Source organism: Chinchilla lanigera, unplaced genomic scaffold (assembly GCF_000276665.1).
Source record: "Chinchilla lanigera isolate Chin_1 unplaced genomic scaffold, ChiLan1.0 scaffold00005, whole genome shotgun sequence".
NCBI classification, from domain to species: domain Eukaryota; kingdom Metazoa; phylum Chordata; class Mammalia; order Rodentia; family Chinchillidae; genus Chinchilla; species Chinchilla lanigera.
Window position 1 is genome coordinate 3,484,981 of NW_004955406.1, and position 25,029 is coordinate 3,510,009.

Sequence of the window (25,029 nt, forward strand, 5' to 3'; positions counted from 1 at the left end):
ACGATCCCGCAGGGCACCGGCCCACCAGGACCCAGCGGAGGAGCTCGGTCCCCGCCGGGCTCCGACGCTGTTGTTTTTCAGAACTGTGGTGGCAGGTGCTGTGGGGTGTGCCCACGCCAGTGAGCTTACAGGAGAAGGAAGCTGAAGGAAGCCCTTTGCTAACACATACTCACTACTGGCCTAATGCATCTGAAACTAATGTTAATACAGCACCTGTCCCTGTCCCAGACGGGGCATCTAAGCCCCAGACGCCCAGGGAGGGGCAGGGCGCTGGGGACTCTGGCTCTGTCCTGGAGCCCTCGGTCTCCTCCGGCTCTGCCTCTGCACGACGCCAAATGGGCCTCTTAATCCCCCAGCGCCTGGCTCCCTGGCTGTAAATAACATGATCCCTAGGTTACTTAACAGGTCCCCGACCTCCGAGTCTGTGATTTTACACCTTCCAGCAGTGATAATCAGGCCTGAAGCCTCAAGACTCCCAACCCCCCACAGCGGGCCTGCACAAGGGATAATACAACGGTCACCGCAAGAGTCCCCTAAGGTAACTTGAAAGAGTTGTACTGGGAATGGGGTCTAGCACAGAGGACCGTCTCAGCAAACACTGGTAACGGTTCACCTTCAGGTTCATTTAGTCATTCAACAAGCACTGCCGCTGACTCAAGAGGCAGGCCCAGGAGACAAAGTCTTAGGCTTCACGCTGTTTATGCCAATGTCAGAAGACAGGGTAAAAGAGTATCTACAGGTAGACACAGTCCCACATACACCAGTCAACTCAGCGCCAAAGGCAGAACCATGGAGGTTTCATCAAGGGAGGTAAGCACAACAATAATGCCTTCCTTCAAAAACTGAAAACAGTGATGAAAAGAAGAATGACAGAGACGAGCCACCATGGCACTGTTCCTTTTTAATCCTTAAAAAAAAAAAAAACAAAGAAAAAAATGCGGGCAGCAACGCATGCCTGGAATCGCAGCACTGGGGAGGCTGAAGCAGAAGGATTATTGGGAGTTCAAGGTCAGCTTGGGGCAACATAGTGAGTTCAAGGCTAACTTGAACTATAAAGCAAGACCCTGAATCAACAAAACAAAAAAGAAAAATAATAAAAGAGGGCAAGGGACAGTGAGTATCTGGTGGAAATATGAAATAGGTTCTGGGCACCCTTTTCCCGTGTTACAGATGGGCCCCAGGGTACAAGCAAGCGCTATACACCTCACGTCTCCCTGAGCTACACCCCAGCCCATTTTGAGCGTATGTTGAGAACTTTCTTCTGCCGTGGAGATGGTCTACAGGTCCGAGAGGACCGGACAGAAGCAACCTGCCCTAATTTTGCCCATAAGAAATTATAAACAACTACAATGGGCAAAACTGGAAAAAAAAAAAAAAAAAAAAAAAAAACGAACTAGGCTAACCAGATGAAGAATGAATTTTACTAATGAACACATTTTTAAAATATCAGCAGCTTTGTTGCAATTCTTCATGGCTGGAGAAACATTTCTTCAAAAAATGAGAAAGGAAGGGAAGAATGGAAATAAAGCTTTTGTAAATAGGGAGGGAAGAAGGGTTGAAGGGAAGGGAGGGATTGGGGAAAAAAACAAGAATTCAGGAATACCATGTACAGGTAGAAATTCCCTGCGGTAAATGTGGTCATTATGTATACCTCCAAGGTACCAGTAAACTTAATTTTTAAAAAGAAAGTTAAAAAGTAAAAAGTAAAACCATTTCTTTGGTTTTTCTAAAACCTTTTTTTCTAAAATTACTATTTTTCTTCAGAATTCAAGCTACTATTATTACACCTCCGCCGACTGCAACCCCTGTAAAATTTTATGTACACTAGGACCCATCCTCCAGAAAAGTAACACAGACATGTACAGAAAGTCTTCCGGGAGGTATGCACGAACGTGTGTGTTGCTAGCAGTTCTCTTTCCAAGAATGACACTCATCCTGTCTTCTTTTGGTCTTTATCTTCTGAGCTTTCTACAATGAACACAGAGTGTTGTAATAATGTTAAACAATAAAATCTACATGTAATTAGGATGTGGCTTTTTTTTTTTTGGATGTGGCATCTTTTTGATACCAGTGAGCAAATGACCCTTCCTTCCAGGATAAGGGGATTGGATTTCTACAGTGAACCCCCTTTCCTATCCCCGGCACTGGTGCACCTAGGTGTCACCCTCAGGGAACTGGGGAGACAAGCCCAGCCCACTTGTGGGCGTGCGGATGTGACCTTTCAGGATGTGGGTGGTGAGAATGGGTCAGAGGATTTCTATTCTCCGCCGCCATCACCTCCAGAGGAAGAGCGGGAAGGGGCAGGTAGGGTCTGCTCATCTTACAGGAGGGGGACGTTGGCTGGGACTTGCAGTCTGCTTTGTCTTGCCAATAAACCCAAAGTGGCTGAACTCAGTCATTCCCATTTCTTCCTGTGCTGATGTTTAACACTTAGACAGTAAGTCAGTAAAAGGGTGGGCAAGCTTCCCGTGCTCCTATAGGCTGGATCAGGAGACAGTGTGTTCAACCAGGGCAGAGCCTAGGACCCCGACCCATCTGCTGATCACCCAACACGAGGGGAGGCTTACCCAGCATGGATCGGCCCTGCCCCACGCTCCGGTTATTTTTTAATTGATAATAAAAAGCCTGGCATGTTCCTACATCTTTGGTTACATGCCCTCACATGTAGTTTTTTTGCAAGTCTCCATCAGGACATGCTTCTTTCTACTTTCAAAAGCACCCTCATGAAAAACGAAAGTTTTTTCTCTAGGTTTAATGTTAAGAGGCATATATCAATGGTTCTACCATACTATAATTATCCTACATAAAAACAACCCCAAATAATTCTCATGAACATGCCGTGGTATGACGGAAGGAAGCCTGAGTGAAGAGCATACTTAACTTTCCGGGCATATTTATAAAAAATATAACCCATTAAAACACACAGGTTGCAAAGTAACAAGCCGAGTGAAAAAGGAACCTCTATCTCTTTTCTATCTCCTCCCGTTACCTTTCCATGCCTCATCAATTAAATTCTTTCCTCTGGCTCCATCCTGCTGAGTCAGGGCAACCAGGAGGGGAGGACCCGAAGGGGACCTGAGACCAGAGCAGCCAGGAGCTAGAGCACTGAGGCCAGAGCCTGCGGAGGACCCCAGACGCCCAGCTCCCTGGCAGGGGACATTGGGGAGGGTGTGTGCCTGTGCGCGCCCAGCTGTGTGGTTTCTGCCCAAGACGAGAGCAATGGGCCCCTCTCTCTGACTCGGTTCCCGGCCTCTGCAGCGCACTGCCGCAGGGTGGGAAGGCTCTCTCCCATCACGGTTGACCTTGGCCACCCCCGCCCGGGGCACGGTGTTCTCACCCTTCCAGCCTGAGTGGCACCCACCACCTGCACCCTGCGTGTGAGCTCTGGGGATGGTAGGAGTGGCAGCCCGGGCTCTCTTGGTGGCAGTCCCCCTGAGGACCTTCCTGGCGCCTGCTTTTGCTTTGCTTTGCTCTTGCACTGCTGGAGATCGAACCCAGGCCCTTCACACTCTGCTAATCCTCAGCCCTTTTATTTGTCATGTTGAGACAACTAACAAGACCCTGCTCTGACGTCATGCCACACAGTCCCTTAGTGGAGCCCCACTCTGAGTCCCCCCAGATATTGCCTTCTAGGGTACCCTCACTACATTTATGTCTGGAGCCATTGCCCCTAAGACTTCCAGTAGGAAGCCCTGGCCCTGACCTGCATTTCTAGGCTCCTACTTTTACTAAGCTTTTAAGCCCTTGCTACCCGCTGGTCACACCCTCAGGCCAGCGGCCTCCTACAGGTCAAACCCAGCCGGCCAGCTGCAAAGCAGAGGCCTCTGGAACCGCGGCACTGATTCCTCCCAGGAGAGCTCCAGTTGCTGGACATACAAGAAGCAGAGAAAAGCAGCCCTGCTCCCCGGGCTCAGGGGGTCTTTGCCCAGGACCCCACGGTCAGAAGGGCAAACTGCATCTGCCTCAGCCAGAGCCTGCACAACCTCCATCCGGGCTCCTTGCTACCCAAGGTCTCACGACAGAGCGACAACCTGTACCAAGTATTTTCGGGGAGAATGTTCAGAATGTCAAAGCGCTCGCTGTGCCCCGACAGACAGGCACCCTGGCACACTCAGGCTGGGGTTTGTGTACGTGAGCCCCCAAGAGAGGGCCCCCCTCGCTGCATGCTCACACAGGTTTCCCAGGCTGCAAATCTGGAAGGCGGGGTCCTGGGACCTTAACAGACACCTCCAAATCCCAACTGGGACCATGACTATTCATCCCAATATTGCCCCCAGAAAGGCCTGGTGGAACATAGCTCAGCAGTGTGCCCAGGAGCCCCAGGGGTAGGGCCACTCGTTACAGTCTGTGGTTCCACTTTAATGGACTCTTGTAGCAGATTCAGGCGAGTTAGGGCTAATTTTGCTTCCTTTAGTTGTGTTGTTTTCGAGATGAGGTCTTGTTCTGTTGCCCAGGCTGACCCTGTATTCCCACCCAGTGTATACCATCTGTGTCCACACGTGCTTACAAGCCAACCTTCTCCTAGGTTCAAAGAACGAGCCCCTTAAATCAAAAGTATGCTGTTTCCTGCTTGCATAAAGTGAAGCTTCAGTTCAGCCTGAATTATACAAATCCAACCTTACTGTGGACTGCGGTATTACTGTCTAGAAAGCCCCTCCCACCTGTCATTACCACTCCGTGCCTACAGCTCACCAAGAACGGATGGGCACTGTCCTTGGTTTGTAGGTACAGAGACTGAGACTGGGAGACGACCTGTGGTTCCTGCTGCTTGGCCTCGTCTTCCTCTGCCCTGCGTGAGGTCGTCTGACCGGGCTGCGAATGCACTGGCCTTTACTTCTCCGAACAACCGGGCAATGGGTTCCTGGAAGTGTTGGCTCCCACGAACAGCCCAACTGTGCGTTTCCCAGGGCCCACTGTCTCTCTCAGGCGGGGACAGACACCTGGTCTCTGAGCCAGGGCGCCTGCACCTCCCACGCCACCCTCCAGTGTGGCCTTTGCTCAAGCAGGGGCCACCCGCACAGTGGCTCCAGTCACACAGCACACAAGATGCAGAGCACGTCACACGGATCTCTGCCACTCCTAAGCAAAGGTCTTGAGGCCCTTCGGGGACCAACAGCCTAGGGAAGTAACACGGGAAAACCACAGTAGTGAGTAATCCAAAGGGGAGAGAAGGTGGGGCTGGAGGAAAGGGGGAGGGGCGTCCCCAGGTACAGGAGGCACCCACAGATACGCAAATACGGAGAAAACCCTCCCTGTCACCACAGCCACCCTGTCAGAGCACTGCCTGTCTGAGGTGTAGAAATACACTCCCTTTAAGAAGCCAAGTTGGGGCGGGCATACAGATCAGATAAGAAGGCTTAGAAATGCCTAGTGCATGCTAGCATGTGCAAGACAACCAGAAACACAGGGCAAGGAAATACTACCACATACAATACATATAATAGTACAAAAATAACCAAAGACCACACTCGCCTACTCTGACCGTGGAATGCATTGTCTGAAGCACCTCCCAGCGCTCAGTGGATCTCTCGGTTTGAGAAACACCATTCATTCCTCAGCCCTCAGCAGACCCCCAGGGCTCCCTACACCTCGGCCTTCACCCCCATCCTGAGTCACAGGACTCACCAGCCCTGCACCTCAACCCCTGCCTGGCTGCTTAGGGGACGCTGGCAGAAGGCACTCCCTCTGGCCCTGCAGAGGCTGCGCCAGGTGGGCTTAGGCTGCAAGCAAGTTGGCCTCACACAGCCTAGGGCACGGGGTAGCCTGTGGGAGGGACTTTCCAACTGTCCCCTCCGCACGCCCACCTGGTGGGGCCATCTTGGGCACCCTGGTGCCCTCGGCAATATACCTGCCCACCCCACCCTGGCTCTCCTGTGTGCTTCCCCTCCCCGCCTCACTTGTGGTCCTGCCCGGCGCCCCACACTGACCGCCTGCCCCTGGCCGCCTGTTGTGCTGGGGTAGCATGCATGCAGGTAGCCCCCAGCCATGGGAGGGGGCCACAGAATAACGGGACAAGGACAAAGAGACGCCAGGGTTCCGGTGTGTGGGGAAAAGAGGGCCCTCCCTGCCAGCTGCCCCCACACCTACCTGACACTCCACATTGCAGTAAAATGCCTGCTTGCATCTTCCACACTTCGACAATCCTTCTTTCCTTAAAAACAGAAAGGGCACTGTAGTGGGGAGAGGCACTGACCCGTGACGCGGCGCCCCGATCATGCAAAGGACAAAAGCCATCAGGCGAAGGCAGAGCAGCATCTCTTACCTTCCTCGCCCCTGTATCTTCCCATAGGAGGCTCTGCCCAGATCCGACCCCCAAGGAGGGAGGTGGCGAGCATGCGCCAACACCACCAAGCCCACAAGGCCGCGGGGCACTTCCCAAAGCCAGGAGGGACGCGTGCTCCAACACAGAGACCCTGACTTGGGGCCCTACGGTCTCTATGGTCACCTGTGCTCTTATTCAGCAGCTTTGGGAAGGTCAAATTCTCGCCTGATTTTCATGCACTGACGTGAACCACGCGACGGCTACTGAAATGAACAGAACCATATTGTCACCTACCCTGGTCCCAAAAGCTACATTTAAAAAGAATGCAACCCAGCCAGCAGAGCTGTGTTCTCCCATGTGGTACTCCTGGCTCTGATGGTGAACACCACGTGGGGACCCAGGTCACCAAGGCCCGATCACTGCCAGATTCTTTCCCTGCTACCCAAAGGACAGGGACAGTGTTGCTTCCCAACCGTCAGGCTCTGGCGTGTGTGGTCCATGTGAGACAAGCCACAGCTCCACTTATATCACACAGGACAACACCGCACGGTCTCGTGAAGCGGGACTGCCACCTGTGGTTGTATTTGCCCAGGAGAGAGAGGCCCCTGGAGGGACATTCTTGCTGCTGCAGGGGATGTGATCCTGCTACTAAGTCACCCCCTGGGCCACCCTGGGCCCCTCCCGAGCAGCCCAGCCCAGCCCACAGGGGCTGACGTCATCTAGCACAGATGTAGGGATCTTCTCGCTGCAGAGTCCTCCGAGGCTGCCGTCAGTCAGCGGCAGTCACCACACTCCGCCCACGAGCCACGGAGACAGCGACGGCAAGATGCTGCCGTGGGAACTAAACACGCTGCCTGGCAGCTTTGGAGACAGTGCTCGGATTCCAAGGCACCGACCAAAGACAGTGTGGGAGGAAAACACATCTCGGGTTGAGGCATAAATACCTGAGCCTGCACATCTCCATAGCGCAGAATGGAGCCCACTGATGGGGCACGGTGAATTTTCTGGCCTGAAAACCCAGGTGTCACCGAGGGGGGCCGACCCCTGCCCCCATAGTTTGCATGTAACAGAAACAAGGTGTGGTGTGGCCGCCCCCTCCCTCTCACACCGAGGTGACCCAGGTCACAAGGTGCACCCCAAACAACTGTGTGGTGACGGAACAGCATGTGCAAGGCATGAGGAAAGGGGACAGACGTGAGGAGCTAGACAGGAAAGCAGAGGCCCGCCAGGCAGAGGGCTGCAGAGTTCGCTGCAAACGAAATTCTTCAGAAGCGGATAACGGAGGGAGGTGCCGGCCTATAAAAATGTCAAACTGATACAGCCCTTTAAAATTTGTTTTGTTTTTGTATATGGGGCAGGGCAGAGACCTCTGAGAATTTAATGGAGGCTATTAACCTTCCCTGCCAACCCACCTTCGCATCAGCCCCTCACGAAACAGATAATTTCATAAGATTTCAAGGGCTGATCAACTGCCTAATGTCCAAACTCAGACCACTAAAGAGCCTCTGAACCCAGAGGTGAGACACGTAATTAAAGGGCTAGGAAACGATCACATTCTAGAATGTATTTATTAGTTCTGCAACATACAAAAAAGCCAGGATCACACAGGTCTTCCCGCTCAGAAGGCGACTGTAAAGTCAGTCGGGACCAATGGCTTCTTTTCAGCCTCAGCATAACACCCTGGGGACAGAAAAAGCAACCGGGTCTCCAGGGACGGAGGAAAGAACTCCAGTGGGATTTCATCAAAATAACCAAAGGCCAGCCTCATTAGCACGCGCTCAATACTGAACCCACAGCCATCACCAAGGACAGGAGGAAGAGGCTGACTTTTCAGCATTGGCCATGCGTGAGGAGCATTTTCTATCATCTCTCAAGATGGTTCTCAGGTTGCCAATAATGAGTTCTACTTTTATTAAACCTCGATTCTTTTTTGAGATAGGGTCTTGAACTCGCCATGTAGCTCCGGGCTGGTCTCATACTCACAGCAATCCTCCTGCCTCAACCTCCTGAGCACTGGGATGACAGCCGTGCACCACCCCACTCGGCTTCAATTCTTTCTGACATTCTACAGCGGCATGGGAAGAATGCAGGACTGTTCTGCTCCCTACTGAAGCGCAATGACCATCTCATGGAAAGGCATCTGTGTGATTGTTGAGATTATAAACTGAATGTGCCTCTTTTTTTCCCCGGAATACTTTTTTTTTTTTTTTACTTGAAGAACACTGGTTATTTAGACTTCAGCTTTTGGCAGATATATTATTATTAAAAAGAATGAAGCAAGCCCATCACTTCCTGGAAAACAGTGTTTGTTGCCAATGATACAATCTGAGCTTCGGTGCAAAAATGAGAATTCTGGAAAACATACAGCTGCCCCCTGAGTGCGACAGCTTCTCAACACAACGCTTCTCAGACAAGCCTGGTAGGAATATTAACAACTGCAGTTTTTAAGTATGGTTTGAGGAACTGAGGTAACTTTTGGAAGATCTGTACCACTTAGTGAACCCAATTTTTCCAAATGACTAATTATGATGTTTTTAAAGCCAGGCAGGGCTAAAAGTCATTCAAAAGACAAACAAACCAGTGGATTTTAATGTAACAGAGCATGTAAAGTTCACCAAATCACTTTAAACTACCATCCAGGACGGTATCACCTCATGAGTTTTAACGCTGAATCAAAGAATATCTGTATTGAGCTGAAAAGGTTACTGACATACTCTTCCTTTGCCAACCTCACATCTGTAAAAGCTGGATCACGGGCACATACTTCAACCAAGACACACAGGCTGAATCAGAAGCATCTCTGAGAATCCAGTTGTCTTCTATAAATCCAGACACAAACGGGATTTGCAAAAAACATAAAATAATATCACTATGCTCATTTTTTTAATTTTGGGAAATATTTCTCATAAAAAGACTTATTCTAACAGTAATGGTGATTATTTCAAAATGAATCTATACTTAATCATTTTTTCTGTTCTAATTTCAAATATGCCAAATATTAACAGATACAACCTATATGAACAAAAGTTCTTTGGAGTTCTCAACTTCCGTTTCCTTCTTTTTTCTTTTTGAGTTCTCAACTTCTAATAGTACAGAGCAGTGGTGGCGAACCTGTGGCTGTGTGCCTCAGAGGGCTGTGTGTTGTCACCGAAAGCTCTGAAAGCTTCGCCATCGCTGGTACAATCCTGAGACCGAAAAGGTCGAAGGCTATGGATCTTTCTTAATAATCCCATCAGATCTATGAGGGAGTTATCACAATTCCTAGTTTTCAAATGAAGAACTTCAATGTGAAATAACTAATCTAACATGTTGAGAAGTAGGTGGGGAAGTCAGAACTTATAGTTTATCTTCATCATGCAGAATACCCTTTCCCGAGGACAGCTCTCCTGAAAGACTGAGTACACAAAGCAAAAAATGGTCAGGCTGCTAAGCGCAGGAAGGCAGCAGAAGAGAGCTGTCCTTTCTCTGGCCTGTAGGACGTCCCAGAGCCAGCGGGATCTTGTTAATGTCACTCTGCCTGTAAGACACAGGGGGCCAAGATCCAGGATTACTGTTCAAATGGAGATTTGGGGGCAGCATCCCCAGCAGGAGGGTCCCCCCACCAGCTGCGACACTTGGAACGGACTGGAAGAAAATGAAGGCCGATGTATTTTCCAGGCAAAGAAGGCCCCTCCGTCTTATTCAGTACCGGAAATCAGGATGTTCCTCAACCACCAGCACCAGACTCTGAAGGATCAGACCTCTTAACCACTTACAAACAGGGCACCTCTTATTAAAGACCAAAGCATGCTTGGCCTCTGAGCATGGCAGCAACGCAAGCCATGCATGAATTTTCTTAACACAGCCTGCGGAGTCAGCCTGCCTGCGGAGTAGAGAAGCCAAGAGTCACGACAGCTACTGTTACTGATCACGAACTCGGACTCTACTTTGACCTATTTTGGTTTGAGCAATTCTAGATGGGGGCGGGAACAGCAAGGGAGCTTGGTTTGAATTATCCAGACAGGTGCTTCAGTGCTTCCCATAGCTGTGCAGAGACGTAAACTCTTCAAAAGGCCCCTGGCTGAAACCCAGAACTCCAGTCTGCTGAGCTGGTCCCCGAGCTGTGTGTCTCTGAGTTAGGGAGAAAAAGGAAGCTAGGGGCAAGGGCCTGTGAGTGTGCAGCTTCGGCTGACCGAGGAGGTCCAGCCAGAGAGGGGCTCCCAGGGCTCACTGTGTGGACCACAGGAGAAGACAACATCCGGAAGAAACCCTGCGCATGCAGAAAACACAGCCGCTAAACACCCATTTACAACATAACCCAACCTCAACGGTCCCAGCGGTGTGGGCAGGGCTGCGCCAAACAAAACAAGTGAAATTTCTCCAAAATAAACAATCCCAAAGGGGCAAAACACAAAACTTAAATCACTAATAACCTCTCACCTGCAGAAGGGCTCTCCTCTCTGGTGGCCTGGTTTAGGGGCATCGATTTCATGGGGTTGGTCTGTGGAGGGCTTAAGCTTTGGGGTGCTTAGCGCCCAGGGGCAAAACACGTGAACGGAGTGGGTTATTTGTTCTCATTTTGCTCTACAGTGGTGAAGCACTTTGCAAGGCAGACTGTCTTGGGTATCAGTGTTTTATCTTCTTTTGCGGGGGAGGCAAGACTAGGACTTGAACCCAGGGCCTTCCCACAAGCCACCTTCTCAGCCGTTTTGATTTTTATTTGGAGACAGGGTCTTGCTGAGTTGCTACACTGCCCAAGCTGGGTTCAAATATGCAATCTCCTGCCTCAGCCTCCCAGAATGCTAGGACTGTGAGGGTGCCCAGTGTAAGTCTTCTGGCAGCCCCTGGGGGTATCAGCCTGGGCTGTGTAACTGTCTCACTAATAAACGTCAGGGTAAGTGCGTGTTCTCTGACAAGAAGTAGCATTACAAGAAGCCAGAGCAAGTTTTGGGACGGAAAGCCTCTGCCTTCTTTCCCCCTCTTCTGAATTCCCACTTCCCCTTTTAGGCTGAACGCAACAAGCTATGCTTCCCACCTGCCCAGCTCCCAACCTGTGCGACTATGGGCAAATCAGAAATCCTTGCTGCATCTCACTTTCTCCCACTATAAAGACACAGCTTGTGCCTCCCAGTCTTGCTCTGAGAATTCAGTGAGAAAATATAAGCGAAGTGTTGGACGTCCTGCTTGAAACACGGTGAATGTTCAATAAATGCTGAGTACCACTATGGCATTTGTAATTGTATGTCTTTGTGTGTTTTTTACAAAAGTAATGTCAGCTGCCCAAATTCCCTTGGTAAAATCTCATGGGAAAAAGACTTATGGTTCTCTAGCCTGTGTTTTACGGGCTAATATCTACCCAGCTGTGGAGACAGACACTCTGAACTTAAGAAATGATTCTATCCACAAAAGAGGAAAAGAAATGTTACGGAAAAATGTATTTGATTATTAGTGACTGGCGCAGTACTTAGAAGATGAGCTCCTGTTATTCCTAGTGGAGTAGACACACACGGTGATTAATTTCCTTTCTTTTAAAAATCGGAAGCCATGAACATCAACAAATTGGAAATGTAATTAGCAACTCCAGCTAGTTAACATGTTGCCGCAGGTGCTGCTGGTTTAGATAAAAAGGATTGGATTCTATACGCTCCCTACTTCCTGCTACCCAAATGAAGGCTTCGTGGGTTTCACCATGAAAGAAAATGATACCAGCATACAGGGGGCTGCAATAACAATTACTTTTAACTAACGGTGACAGAAGTGACAAGTATGCTCTGCTGAGCAGAGGCAGCCCCAGCCAAAAGGAAAAGAGAAAAGGGGAGGGGGAAGCCCAGTGGCACAATATCACTTCTCCATACGCTGAAACAAGACAATCAGAAACAAAGTTAGGCTCTCACATGGTGACGGCTATCACACGAACAAGGCCATAACGTCTTGTCAGAGAGAAATAAAAGTTGGAGGAATTGTGGTGGAACCCTATTATAACCCAGGTCAGGGGACAAGGATAATGCACGGGCTATAGGTTTTTGTGTAACAGAGAAAGGTACTTGGTGCGTCACTTTAATCCACGAGGCACAGTGAACCCCAGACCCGTGGGCAGCGGGGGGCTTCTTCCCAGAGCTGGGCTGAGCCTCCAGGGTCCGGGCACCATGCTTTTGTTCTCCCGCTTGTTAACAGTTAGAGCCCTCATCCCCCTAGGGACGCAGGAAATATTTAGGGCAGCAAGGTAGCAACTAATAGGTTTTCCCAGCTACTGGAATGGGAGCTGTGATTTATAGGGAGGGGTCTGGGGTTGGTGGTCAAGGGAAGGACTAACCTTGTTAGAGAAAGATGACATCCAGGTAGGATGTGTTTTAATGTAGACTACAGCCGAGATGAAACTTACCTTGGTCTTAGAGAAAAGCTTATGGGTAGAGAGAAATATTTAGTCTATGGAGTGGTGGACATTAAGTTACACTTTCAGCGCCATCCAAACCTCAACTTATGGGCCTTGTATGATCTCAGGAACACTCACAGCTGACTCAAAAAAAGAAGGTATCCGTATTTAAAAGCTTGAGTTTCCCCCTAGAAATGTTCTGTGTCTTGACTTTTGCAGGAAGGCAGGATATTTTTACGCTACTCTTTTTCTTAGCAGTACTAGAGATTGAACCCAAGGCCTTTGCACTGAGTTACATCCTTTTGTATTTTCAGACAGGGTCTTGGTGAGTCATTAAGTTGCCCGGGCTGGGCTCAAACTTGCGATCCTCCTGCCTCAGCCTTCCATAGGACCGGAATTACAGGTGTGCACCACCGGTGTGCACCACCACTCCTGCGCCTGTCACTTTTATCTTTGCTTGTCTAAACTCTATGGATGGAGAAGTCAAAAGGAAAGAATCATCTAATGTCTTTGTTTTTAATTCTGTTCTCTCATAGAAGAATCAATAACAGATAGCATCCACTATTTCTTGGAATGGGACAATACATCATAAATATTAACTTTGGAATAAATACAGTACTGATATTAGATTTTGTTATGATTGCTGTGGCTGTAATATATCCACTTGTAATTGGATACCAAGGAAAGTAGTAAAATCAAAGGAATATAAATTTGACTACTTAACTGCTTAGATTACAATGATAGAGTTGAACTATCCCATCTCCTTGGTTTTACTTTACTGTAGCCAAACAATAGGACATTGAGTTACTAGTCTCTTTAGGTGAATTATCCCAACTGTCGTGCTCACTTGGAGAACTCAAACTTCTCATATGTTTTAACAGATTTCACAGAAATGTTTCTTTCAGTCCTTGCGGTTCCATTTGTATTCCTGAATGCAGAACACTTTTATTATAGTATGATAACCTTGCCCTTGACACACTAAGGCGGTAATGTTAATCTACCATAGCCAAGAAATTATCTAAAAGCATTATTTTTATGTGCAAAGCACTGTACTAGGCTTTGGGGGAATGAGAGTTTGTTTTATTTTGTTTACAAAAATGAAGGCCAGGTGTGATGGCACACACCTGTAATCCCAGCACTCGAGAGGCTGAGGCAGGAGGATTGCCAGTAGTTCAGTGACACTCTGGGCTACATACCGAGGCCCTGTCTCAAAAAAAACAAAAGAAACAAAATTAAAAATAAGCCATTTGGGGGGATGGGCCCCGCCTACCTGGGTGGCGAATATGAGCATCAGGCACAAGCATCAGCATCAGCACCCAATGCCCCGGATGACGCTGGATGGAGTGCAGGATGCCACCTCTGGGATAAGAATCCCCAGGGACACAAGAGTTAGGGCAACGGCACTCCGAAAGAGTCTGTCTTATTCTAACTGAATCCCCTCCGTTAGAGCACAAGGCCTGAAGTGGCTGGATGTTCAATAAATGTAAAGGGTAAGCTACTACAGAATCAGTATCTAACAGCAAAGAATAAAGTGCTGGGATCAGTGGCCTGGAACTGCAAAGCAGAAACTTCCTAGGAAATGGGATTTGAGCTGGTCTTGGGATGGGCAGGCGGGGAGGCCCTGGTGCGAAGCAGAAGGCAGGCAGCACTGCAGACCAGTGCCCGGCTCTCCTGAGGCCCACAGGAAAGAGGGCGCAGGCTAGTAGCTGTGAAGGTCCCAGCTGTGCGAGCCCTGGGGACAGAGCTCACAGACTAAGCAGGAGGGCAAGCCGGACAGCCGGGTGGGTGGGAAGGTTACACAGCAGGGACCAGAGGGGCTGCGAGTTGTCCTGAGCCAGCGAAGGGTCTCCAGCGCACTTGCAAGGGCTGGTTTCCAAGAATGTACACGCGTGTGTTTCTAGGTCAGCAAGGAGGCCTGCCCGAGTGGGCTACGAAAATGGACAGGAGGCAGAAATGAGAGTATTCGTTTTTGTTACGGAACTCGGCACCAAACCGAAGAGAAAACGCTCTGCAGCAAGGAAGGCAACCAACTTCATTACTCCAGCAGGCTGATGGGGGATCACTCCCAAAGCATCAGCCCTGAGCTGGCTTTGGAGCCGGCTTTCATAGGCTTTGTAAGCAACCAGTACAGAAGCTTGAAAGCATGGTGAATTTCCACTGGTTACCGCCGGTCATCTCTCGTTGCTGGGCAGAAAGTCTGTGAAGTAAGTGAGTAATAGTGTTGGTCATCTCTCTTTGCTAGAGAGTACAGGGTGTAGGTGACTGCGGCCAGACTGAGCTGGCCCAGCACATCTCCAGTGTAGTCAGTCAAGTCAAGGCTGAGTGAGTCTAACAGACCAGCTGCATGGCGGGCTGCATGCTCTTACTTTGTCCTAATAGGGTATCAGACTACTAGTTGATTTTTTAAATTTTTAAAATTTCCATCACAGTTTCACAACTATTTTTTGATAGCAGAGTGCCAAGCCTATTGCTATGTGTGTGTGTGTGTGGGGGGTGATGAGCAGAACCCAGTTTTCTTGCTCTAGGGGTGAAAACTAGAGCGAAGGGAGTATGTAGGGGGTGCTGGGTAGCAAAGACCAGGGGACTACACAGCCTGCAAAAATCAGGACAGACCTGGACAGACAGTGAGGTTTTGGCTGGGCAGAGGGCTGGAGAGGGAGAATCGGCAAGGTGCATTTGTGTGCATGTGTGCATAGGCGTGTGCATGTGTATGTGTGCAGCTGTGTGTATGCATGCATGTAGTGGGCGTATGTGCATGTATGTGTGTGCAGGCATGAGTGTGCATGCATGTGCACCACTGTGAGCCTCTCACCCTGTAGACAAGAGACCAATGTGGCAGCAGGGGTGGACACGGACACAGCTCCCCCTCCCCCAGCTCCACCCACAGCACAGCCGATCACAGCCAAACTCCGAAGAGCCAGAGAGAGCCATGGCAGGCGGTTTCCTCCACTTCCTGTTCCTAGAAAGTATTTAGCAGCTAGGTATCATGCGCTCTGACTATGCACCAACGTCAACTAAAGGTTGGACAGAATCAGCAGATAGTTTCTGAATCCCTACCTTTCTTATTAACCCGAGTTTTTTAAAAAAGTGGTTAATTTAGAAATGTTTACTCGTCGGCACAGGTAAGCAACATGTCTTTACCTTCCAAAGCACACTGACCCAGAGCCGTCTCAGCACGCTGCTGGGATCTATCATCTCATCCGCCCCACCACCCTCCCTGCATCTGCGAAAGGCAGGAGCAGGAGGCTGTGGTGGAACACTGCAGTGAACAGGGCAGAAGGTTCCTCACCAAAATCCTGGATGACCAGTGGTCAACAGACTACAACACGCAAGCCCAGCCTTATTGGTGTTCACATGATAGCTGCCAAAGCCTCAAAGTCCAAGGCACCAGGGAACAATAAAGGTGAACAAAATCCACTTGAACGTAACAGATTATGATTTCCTTTCTCCACAGCTGTCTTCTAAAGCTATACAACCCAGTCAGTGCTCTATAAATATAAATGATTTTAAATAAATAAAAAAACCCTGACCCTCCGGGAGTCTACAAAGGCTGATAAGTAAGCATCTCGTTGTACTGAGGTGTCCCAGGGCCTGAGAGGTCATCGCTGTGGACAGCAGTTGTCCAGGTCCTGCAGATTTGTGGAGCTGTTGCCAAAGTTTGAGGACAAAAGCCCCCGGGCTCTGGGGATCCCAAGAAATCAGGATCCGCCACGATCCCGAAGTGCCAGTCAAAGAGAGAAGCCAGCATCGAAGGGAGGACAGGAGCTTTCCTCAGTGTGGCCCGGTGCACGGATGCATGGAGAGGTCTCAGGGGCTGACAGGAGCCTTGAGGTTTTATAGAAGAGGGAAACAGAGGCAAGGGTCAGGGGTCTGCACAGCTGCCAAGGTGGGTGACGCCGGTCACACTGTAGGCTGGCTGATCACTCTACCCGGACTGGTTCTGCAAGTGGCTCTGGACTGGTCCTTATGGCTGGAGGGGGCAATCCGCTTCCCAGGAGTCCATGCTCCTGCTGGGGGAGTGGCCTCACCCTGGGGTGACCGGGTCTGCAAGGCTCTGCTCTTCTCGGAATTCCAGGTGACTGCAGGCTTAGGGCAATGACTGGAGACTTCTAGACACCGCTCTGAGGTCTGCAGCCAGACACTGTAAAACCCGCCAAGTACATGTCCCTGCGCACCTTGCCTCAGTCTTGATGGGCGATGAGACAGCTTAGGGAAACCAAGGGCAATAAAGCTCGTGCTACCAGATCTTAGACACAGGCCCTCCTATGCGGATGTGCAGAGCTGGGGAGAGGCCTGACCCAAAGGCTGAAGGCATAACGAAGGCAGACGTGCCAAGCTTTATTCGCTGGGCATCTGCAGGCCTTGTTACAGAACTAACAAGCAGTTGAATTTTCAAACGGCAAATGTATTAGGCAGGCCTGAGAGAGAGGGACGGGGTCCCAAAATAACGCCTGGTGCCAGTTAATAAGCAACTGAGGCTTCGGAGCACAACCCCTTTATCACCACGTGTTAGGTCTCAGACCCAAAGCGACCTGCGGAGCACAGTGACACCTTAAGGTCACACGCTGTGCACAGTCCTTCTGACACCTGGCCGCCTAACTAGAGCAGAGCTTTCCCAGAGCCCAGTGATACAGGAAAGGGAAGGTTCGGCAAAGACCTCCTGCCCTGGCTGGGCCCTGTGCAAAGGGAGACCTTAGCTCCCTTGAATGTCTTTCCTAAGCTCCTTACCTGATCTAGAAAGCATCTAAGGATGGAAAGACAGCCTGCAATTCCAAAGTAACTTCTAAGTACAACCTTAATCAACATTCCAATTACTGTAGCTTCCCGGGCCTCAGCAACAGCTCTTGAGCACATGAAAATGTATCCAAACTTGCTCTCAGGTCAGAAGCCTTTGGGGCGCCACCTGCCCACCTCATAGCTTTCTTCCGACTTTACAGTCTCCTCTACCTGTACTCACGCCAGCCGCCTGTCTGTCTTGAGCGGATCCCTTCATCAAGGGCACGAAGAACAGAGCTCCAAGGAGTGTGGGGCTTGTCCCCGCGGTGTCAGAACCCGGCTTCCCTTCGGGTGACAAGTCCCCAAGTCTCTTATGCCAACACCACCACCACGAGAAACAGCAAACGTGAGCCCATATGCTGGAGGAGTCTTTCCTTGTACGCGGAGACTGTGGAGTAAAATTCCATCCTGTAAACGCTTCATCTCATTACGCGTCTTAGCCTACTCCTGTCAAGAGTCAGGGCAGAAAATTCTTCAGGTTTTTATTTGGTGTGCAGAAAAACTGCATCTTGTTGGATGGCTAGATTTTAGCTCATCTTCCTCCCCCAGGACGGGCTCTGTTCTACAAGCTGGGGTGAGTTCACCTCCCCTCCCCTTTTCTCCCCTCCCCCCTCTCTTCCCTGTGGCTCCAATTTTTCCCAGGGGCTGACATGCCCGGGGGTGACAGGTACTGGCTGGTGGGGGACAGTCTTAGGCATTAAGGTGAGCATTCATTTCGGAATCAAGGTGCTACGAGTGTGCTGAAAATAAGCCCTTATGAAAGTTCCACTCTTTCGGGAAGAGCTGACCCAATCCATTTTAATACCACACATGCAGTATTTCTCCTTAGTCATCTGAAACCTCCCACTGCACGTAGGAGCGGCCACCGGGTTCCACGTTCATAAACCGGAGAAAGGACTTCCACGTTGGTTTTGAATTTTTGATTGAAGATTCTGAGAGACACAGCTGGATTCCCAGCGAACGCATGCCCTAAAAAGATAAGTTGTTGCCTCCACCTTCAAGACTTTTTAAAAAATAGATTATTTTCCTGCTAAATTGCATTTTCCCCGTCCTCCAGAGCGGCCCTGAGGGATCCGATTTCCTTCTGTTCTATTGTGCCGGCGTGAACGCCTTTGCAATTGAAAAGGAGGCCGCGGAGGGTGGCGGCCCAGTCAGCAGAAGTTGCACCAAGCGAGGCGGCAGCGCTGTGACTGGCGAGCGTGCTAATGAGGCCAAGGTCGCAGGTTCAAGCCTGAAAAGGCAGACACTTCAGTCAATTCCCTGCCTGGGAGAACTGCACCCCTAAACGACTGCAGATTTCCCAGACATCCAAAGATGTGAGGCTTGGGATGTGGCTGGGAGCGCAAGTCCCGGGGAGGGAAGCGAGGCTTCGAATGCCGCCTCCCACAGGCCTGGAGCAGCCCACGCCCGGCCAGGCTGGCCGAGGAGGCAGGAGGGCTGGCCATGGGAAGTCCAATCCGGGGGTCTTCAAGGTCCCCCTAATTCCTGGTGACGACTAGGCACACAGACCCGCATTCACAGGCAGACAGCCAAGCCCACCAGGGGCTGGCTGTGGGAGACACAGGAAAGGGATGGGGGGTTGAGACAGGGTCTCACGATGTAGCCCCAGCTGGCCTAGGACTCACTGCCATCCTCCTGCCTCAGCCTCCTGAGTGCTGGGATGACCGGTGTGCAGCACCACAGCCAGCGGGAAATTGGATTTTTAAAAAATCAGGCCTGCCTTACACATGGTCAGATCCAGCATCCCTGAGCTAGGAAGTACTGAGGTAGAAGAAATAAAGACAGGTAAAGAGAAGGAGAAAAACTGAAATTTTGGAATTGTGCTTTGGGGGAAAACGACAGCTTCACAACACAAAAGTTACTTAAGCCTCTTTTCCTTCCGGGAAATGCACTCAGAGAAATTCCTCAGGGCCTTAGAGGCACAGCAAGCTTGCAGACCCAGCTCCCAAGCAGTGCTTTGCACCTGTGCGTGATTGTATCAGGGTGCAGGGGCTCTCAGCTTCTGACACAGCCACCGGGTGAGCGGCAGACACGCGTCATAGGCCACCAGTCCTGAAGACAGCAGAGGACAGCCTGGCTTCGCTTCATGGGACGTCTCTCTCTCTCCAGGTCCCGTGTACTGTTTCTAGAATGTGTGCTGTTAAATTCCTGCCCCTAAAACCCCTCTATGCCTCTTACTGATGCCCTGGAAATCCATTTCCTGCAACCTGCTTCTCCCAGGGAGGGTGGGTTTAAGGCTCCCAGGGCCTCGGCAGGTGACGGTGATCTCCTCCACCAAGGCAACTCCGAGGAGGTGAGTCCTCCAGGTGTAAAGGTGGCTTCTCACTTGTGCCTGCCTCTTTTCGGGGCAGAAGTGATCTAAAAATGTGATTCTTTCTTCATTTTTATTAAAAAGAAAAAGGGGAGGTGAACCTAGATCCAGAGAGGTACGCGTAAAAGCCCACAGCAAAGCAGAAACTTCCTCTCCTTTCCTCTCATGCGCTCCAGGTCTGACACAACCGCTCTCCTGAGCTCGCAGGTGGGTTTGCACGTGTGTGGCTTTGCACACATCCTTCGGCCTGGGGATAAACCCACACCTCGGAGCCCAGTCAGCATCGGAGGCAGCCTGAAGACAGCTGAATCCGTTCTTCTCTTCCCTTTTCAAAGCAATGCACTAGTTTGCTGAATTACCTGCTGGGGCAGGAGGAAAGCAGAGGAAAAGAGGCCATAAAAACTGCATTCATACTCAGGGCCTGTCAACACACACCTGTAATTCCCAGCACTCCGGAGGCTGAGGCAGGAGGAGCGCCACGAGCTTGAGGCCTGCCTGGGCTACACAGTGAGTTCAAGGGCAACCTGCACTACAGAGCAAGACCCTGTCTCAGCAAAGCAAAGCAAAACAAAAGGAAACTGCATTCGCTCAGGAAGACTTAAGGGACAGACTGAGTCCTCCAGGTCCCGTAAGAAACCCCCAGGTTTCGGTGAATCGAATCCCAGGTGACGCACTCAGTAGCTTCAGGCTGACAGAGGCACAGAAAGAAAGTCTCAGAGTAGGAATATCTGGCTCATGCCCCGCGGGTCACAAATCCAGGCCCTTAGGGCCACTCAATAAATGTATGACCAAAACCAGAGACGGACACGCGGGAAACGGCTTCGCCTTTTGAACACTCGTTTCTTCCTATGTAAAATGGGACAAGGCCCTGTCTACACCAGCCATCCTTGGCAGGATCAAAATAAGAACATATCTGCCAGTGCTTTATAGCTGCAAAGAGGACGCGATTGAAAGGGACGTCACTTTCTAAGGGTCTTCAGATTTTTCTGACGGAGAGAATTCTGTGCCACGCTTTCCGAAGGGAAAGGTGTCAGCTGGAGTTTTAACTCTTCAGGGTACCCTGCTGGTGCTGCCGTCCCTTTCATCTCAAATTGCATCCACATGCGAGGCTTGGCCCGTCACTGGGCCCCATAAACCAGAACAGAAATTCTATTCTGCATATGGAGGAGCCTCGGCTCTCTGTCCATTTGAAGTCTTCAAGGTCAGATCTCTGCTGTCATTCAAAGCACCATACGGGAGGTAAAGCAGAGCAAGGAGTCAATATCCTATGTGGAAAATCTGAGCCAGGCCTGGGGGCACATGCACATAATCACAGCACTCAGAAGGCTGAAGCAGGAGGATCACTGCGAGTTCGAGGCCAGTCTGGGCTACAAAGTGAGTTCAAGGCCAGCCTGGACTACACAGCAAGACCCTGTCTCAAAAATCCAAAAGAGCTGGGGATGTGGCTCAGTGGTAGAGTTCTTGCCTTGTATGTACAAAGCTCGGGGTTCGATCCCTAGCACCACCAAAAAAAAAAAAAAAAATCCAAAAGAAAATTGTGTTTTCTTACATTTCTGCTGTAAAATATTTGCTTTGTCTCATGTTAAAAGGGTGCACTGAAGTTAGAAAGAAGGTCTTGACCCGTGTGTCTGCTGCTGCAGTTCCATTCTGTGTTGAAGAAACACCGAAAACAGACCCGGGACCCCTGTGATTATTATTATTCTGGGGACCCACAGTGCAGAGGAGATGGGTTAGCTCTGGCCAGGGGGCCCTGTTGGGGGGCATGTGACTCCTTCCAGCACCCCTACCCTAACTGCACGCCTATAACTATGTCCCAGAAACTACAGTGTTTAATCCCAGGAAATATAAAGACAGCTGACTCTTGTCCTCTTTAATGTAACTTTTTAGAGGAAATGTGTATGTTTTTACTTTGTTTTGTTTCTGTGGCACTGAGAATTGAATTCAAGGCCTTCACACTGAGCTACAGCCCCAGCTCTCTTTTTCCGTTGTTTTTTTGTTTGGAAACAGGGTCTCACTAGGTTGATAAGTAGCCCAGGCAGCATTTGAACTTGCAATCCCCCTGCTTCAGCCTCTTAGAATACTGGGATTATAGGCCTGTGCACCATACCCAGCTGTGTTGTGTATATTTTATTCTTCCATGCACTTTATAAAAATATACCTGTAGGGGCTGCCTGTTAGTGCACCTGTCCAATTTTTCATTTAGAAAGTGAAACTTTGAGGTCATTTCTCCTCTATGATCCTCACAGAGTGTTTTCAGATTAACTGGGATCACAGCAGCTCCGCAGACAGGGTCTTTTTCCAAAGCATAGCTTCAGCAGCTTGGACCAGGGCTCCTTCAGAGAAATGTAAGAAACAGGAGGCTGAGACAGGAGGACTGCCAGGAGTTCAAGGCTGGCCTGGGCCACACAGCAAGAACTGGTTTCAAAAAAACAAAAGAAAATATTTCATAACTCTTAATACTGATTAAAATCAACTAAAGATTATTTTGCCAGCTTGGAACAAGAGGAAAGACAAGATGAACACTGCTAAAGAATAAACCTGGAGGACACTGGGGGAAAAGCTCTTTAAATCGCTTACAACAGGACATCTTAATCACAGTGTTCTGCTCACACAAAACATTTCAGTTTTTAAAATAACCACTCTAAGTGAACCAGACATGGTAGAAATTCACGGAAACTGAGTTCTCCCAGCTTGATCGCGAAGCAGCCCCATTGGGCCTGAGATCTCCCCAGGCTTAGAGCCAGTGAAGGAGGCAGAACTACAGTCTTGCCTTTGAGTGACGCAGGAGCCCCGGAGAATAAGGACGGCGGGGCGGGTGGGGATGTGCTGGCCAAGAAGCCACACAGGTGCCAAAGGAATATTCGGATGAAACACGGGTGGCAGGGCAAACGACACCAAGTGTTCAGAGAGGTCAGCCTCCGACTTTGAAGTGTAACTACGTCTTTAAAACCCTGCCACGGAAAGCTCATCAATGGCCAGAACGTGTGTACAGACAAGTGTGGGCGTGTTAAAATGTACCTAAGAAGGACAGCCCCCTGGAAAGGACCGCTCCAACTGAGACACCTGTATTTTATTTAATTAATTAATTCTTGAGATAGGGTCTCGCTACGTAGCTCAGACTGGCCTCAAACTCACAGTGATCCTCCTGCCTCAGCCTCCAGACTGCTGGGCTTACAGGCGTGCTCCACCACATGGAGCTGACACGTGTGGTTTAAGAAGCTGCCTTCTAGCAGCTGAGGTGAGATACACATTTCCCAACCATCATCCCCCAAGTGAAGAAAAGGTGATGCGAATTTACACCGCCCAGAAACAAGTCTTTGAACTGTCCTGGCAGTAAGAAGCTGCTTGTATGGAGAACGAAGAGATTCCCCATTATTTTTAGTTTATAAAATATACTTACTTCTGAAGAAATCATTTTTTCCCCCTCAAAATGAGTAAAATTTTGACACAACTGATACAACTTGGGTGATGTCGGGGGGCTCATTTATCTGAAGCACTGCTGTTTAAACTTCTGGCCCAAGAAGGGCTGGAGCAGCCTGCTATCAGGCATGCAGCTCGCGGAGAGGCAATGGCTGGTGACCGGCCTGCAGAAGCTCATGTCGGGTTCTGCTCCTCCTCTGAGGCCTTGGTGTGTACCCCGAGTTCCCCTACTAGCGCTGTAGGACTCACATCTCCTCGGTCCTATACGAACAGGTGACCAAGAAGCGGGTGCCTCATCTACTCAGTCTCACCACGACTTACAAACGCATCAGCTTTAACAGCAATCAGAAGGGGTCACGAAGATATTTCTAAACACATGCGTCTCCTGAGGAGTACCGCTTCTATCTCACTTTAGTTGACTGCAATTGACGCTGGGTAGAATCTGAAGCTCACGGGAGCTATGCAGACAGCAGCGCAGGAGCCCTAGAAGGGGCCAAGGCATGCCAGTCGTAAAGATGCACAGAAATAAAAGGAGAGGGCAAACTTTGTCCCTTATGGCAGGACAACCGAGGCAGAATGATTTGTGAAGCTGCCGCCGAGTGATATTAATATTCCAGGTTAGGGGCGTGCAGCACGCACTGTAAAGACAGCGGAAGAGAAGCGCCACTCAGAACCTCTCCCTTCTAAAGCCAGAGATTTAATGATCTCTGACTCATCAGAGCACAGGACTTGCAGGGCCACCTGCATCCCTACTATGCGCCCGCCGCGCACTCTCTCCCTCGGTGGCCTCCGGGCGTCTCCAGACCCCCACCGGGGCCCCTTCCGAGCTGGGTGACCTGCTCCGCTCCTGCACGCAGACACCCACGCTGCCGCAGACTCCCAGCCGCAGCGAGGCTCAGAAGATCAAGGGACCAGTCGCAGCAGCCTTTTTAACTTTGGGAAAACCCAATGCTCACTTCACTCAAACGTCGCAAAGTGGTGCCATGACCCTTTAGCTCCTAGCTCACCAATTCAAAGAGCCACATCACATACAGCCCTTCGGCTGCCCACGGCATGATTCTGTGTCTAGTTCCTTTCCAGGTTCCCCCCAAGCGGAAGGCAGTTCTGGCAGGGAGTCTGGGCAAGATTACTACCGTATCGTATTCAGCCTTTGTCCCTTCCTTTGCTGGGTCTTACTGTAGAACCAGGCGCGCAGGTCCCGCAGACTGAGTGCTTCAGCGGAGGCTGGACTTGAGACCTCAGCGAGCCCGGAAATCTCCATTGCAAACATGAAAAACTGAGGTTCAGAGGTCCGGCTAGCGTCAGGGTTAGGGCTGGCAAGGTCCCTTCCCGGACAGCAGTGGTGGCGCAGGTACCAGCCCCACCTTGGTGGATTTACTGTGCATCCCGCCAGGTGCCAAAGGCAGCGCTGAGCCCCGGCTTCCTGCCCTAATGAATGGTGTGAACAAGTGCATGGTGGCTGAGGCAGGAGGATCGCTGCAACTCACATAGTGAGTTCAAGACCGGCCTAAACTACAGAGGCAAACCCTGTCTCAAACAACAGAAAGGAACAGAACAGAACAGGAAGTTTTGTCACGTGCAGAATGCAGGCAGGCAGGGCTGGAAGGGTGCTCGCCTTTCACTCTGAAACTGGTCCGATCCGTGCGTGGGACTTTCTATGGACACACCCTCCCTATGACAGGGACGCACAGGAATATGGCACGTTACCAGGAAACACCGTCTCAACGGTGCATCTTGCCCAGTTCCCCCGCCCGCTCCCGCGCCGAGACTGTTTTCCTGCGTGCCCTCCTTGCGATGGCCTGGGGACCCGGGGAGCCCCTAAGACCCGGGCCGCGCCAGCAGGAAGCTGCAGCCTTCTGGGAACTTGCAGGGCTGGACGCTCAGCCCCGGGGTGACGGGGTCGGCGGC

General features: G+C 50.4%; 1 protein-coding gene across 1 annotated transcript in view; it reads right to left on the reverse strand.

The window, feature by feature from the left end:
- Smyd2 (SET and MYND domain containing 2) overlaps positions 1-24,176 on the reverse strand; it is a 42,034-nt gene extending 17,858 nt beyond the window's left edge. Inside the window, exons 1-3 of the mRNA XM_005375447.2 lie at positions 24,129-24,176; positions 17,562-17,644; positions 6,088-6,151 (exon numbers count right to left, since the gene is read on the reverse strand). Of these exons, the coding sequence (XP_005375504.2) occupies positions 6,088-6,151; positions 17,562-17,644; positions 24,129-24,176 (195 nt within the window). The remainder of the gene's footprint in view (positions 1-6,087; positions 6,152-17,561; positions 17,645-24,128) is intronic.
- Positions 24,177-25,029: the final 853 nt, after the last annotated feature.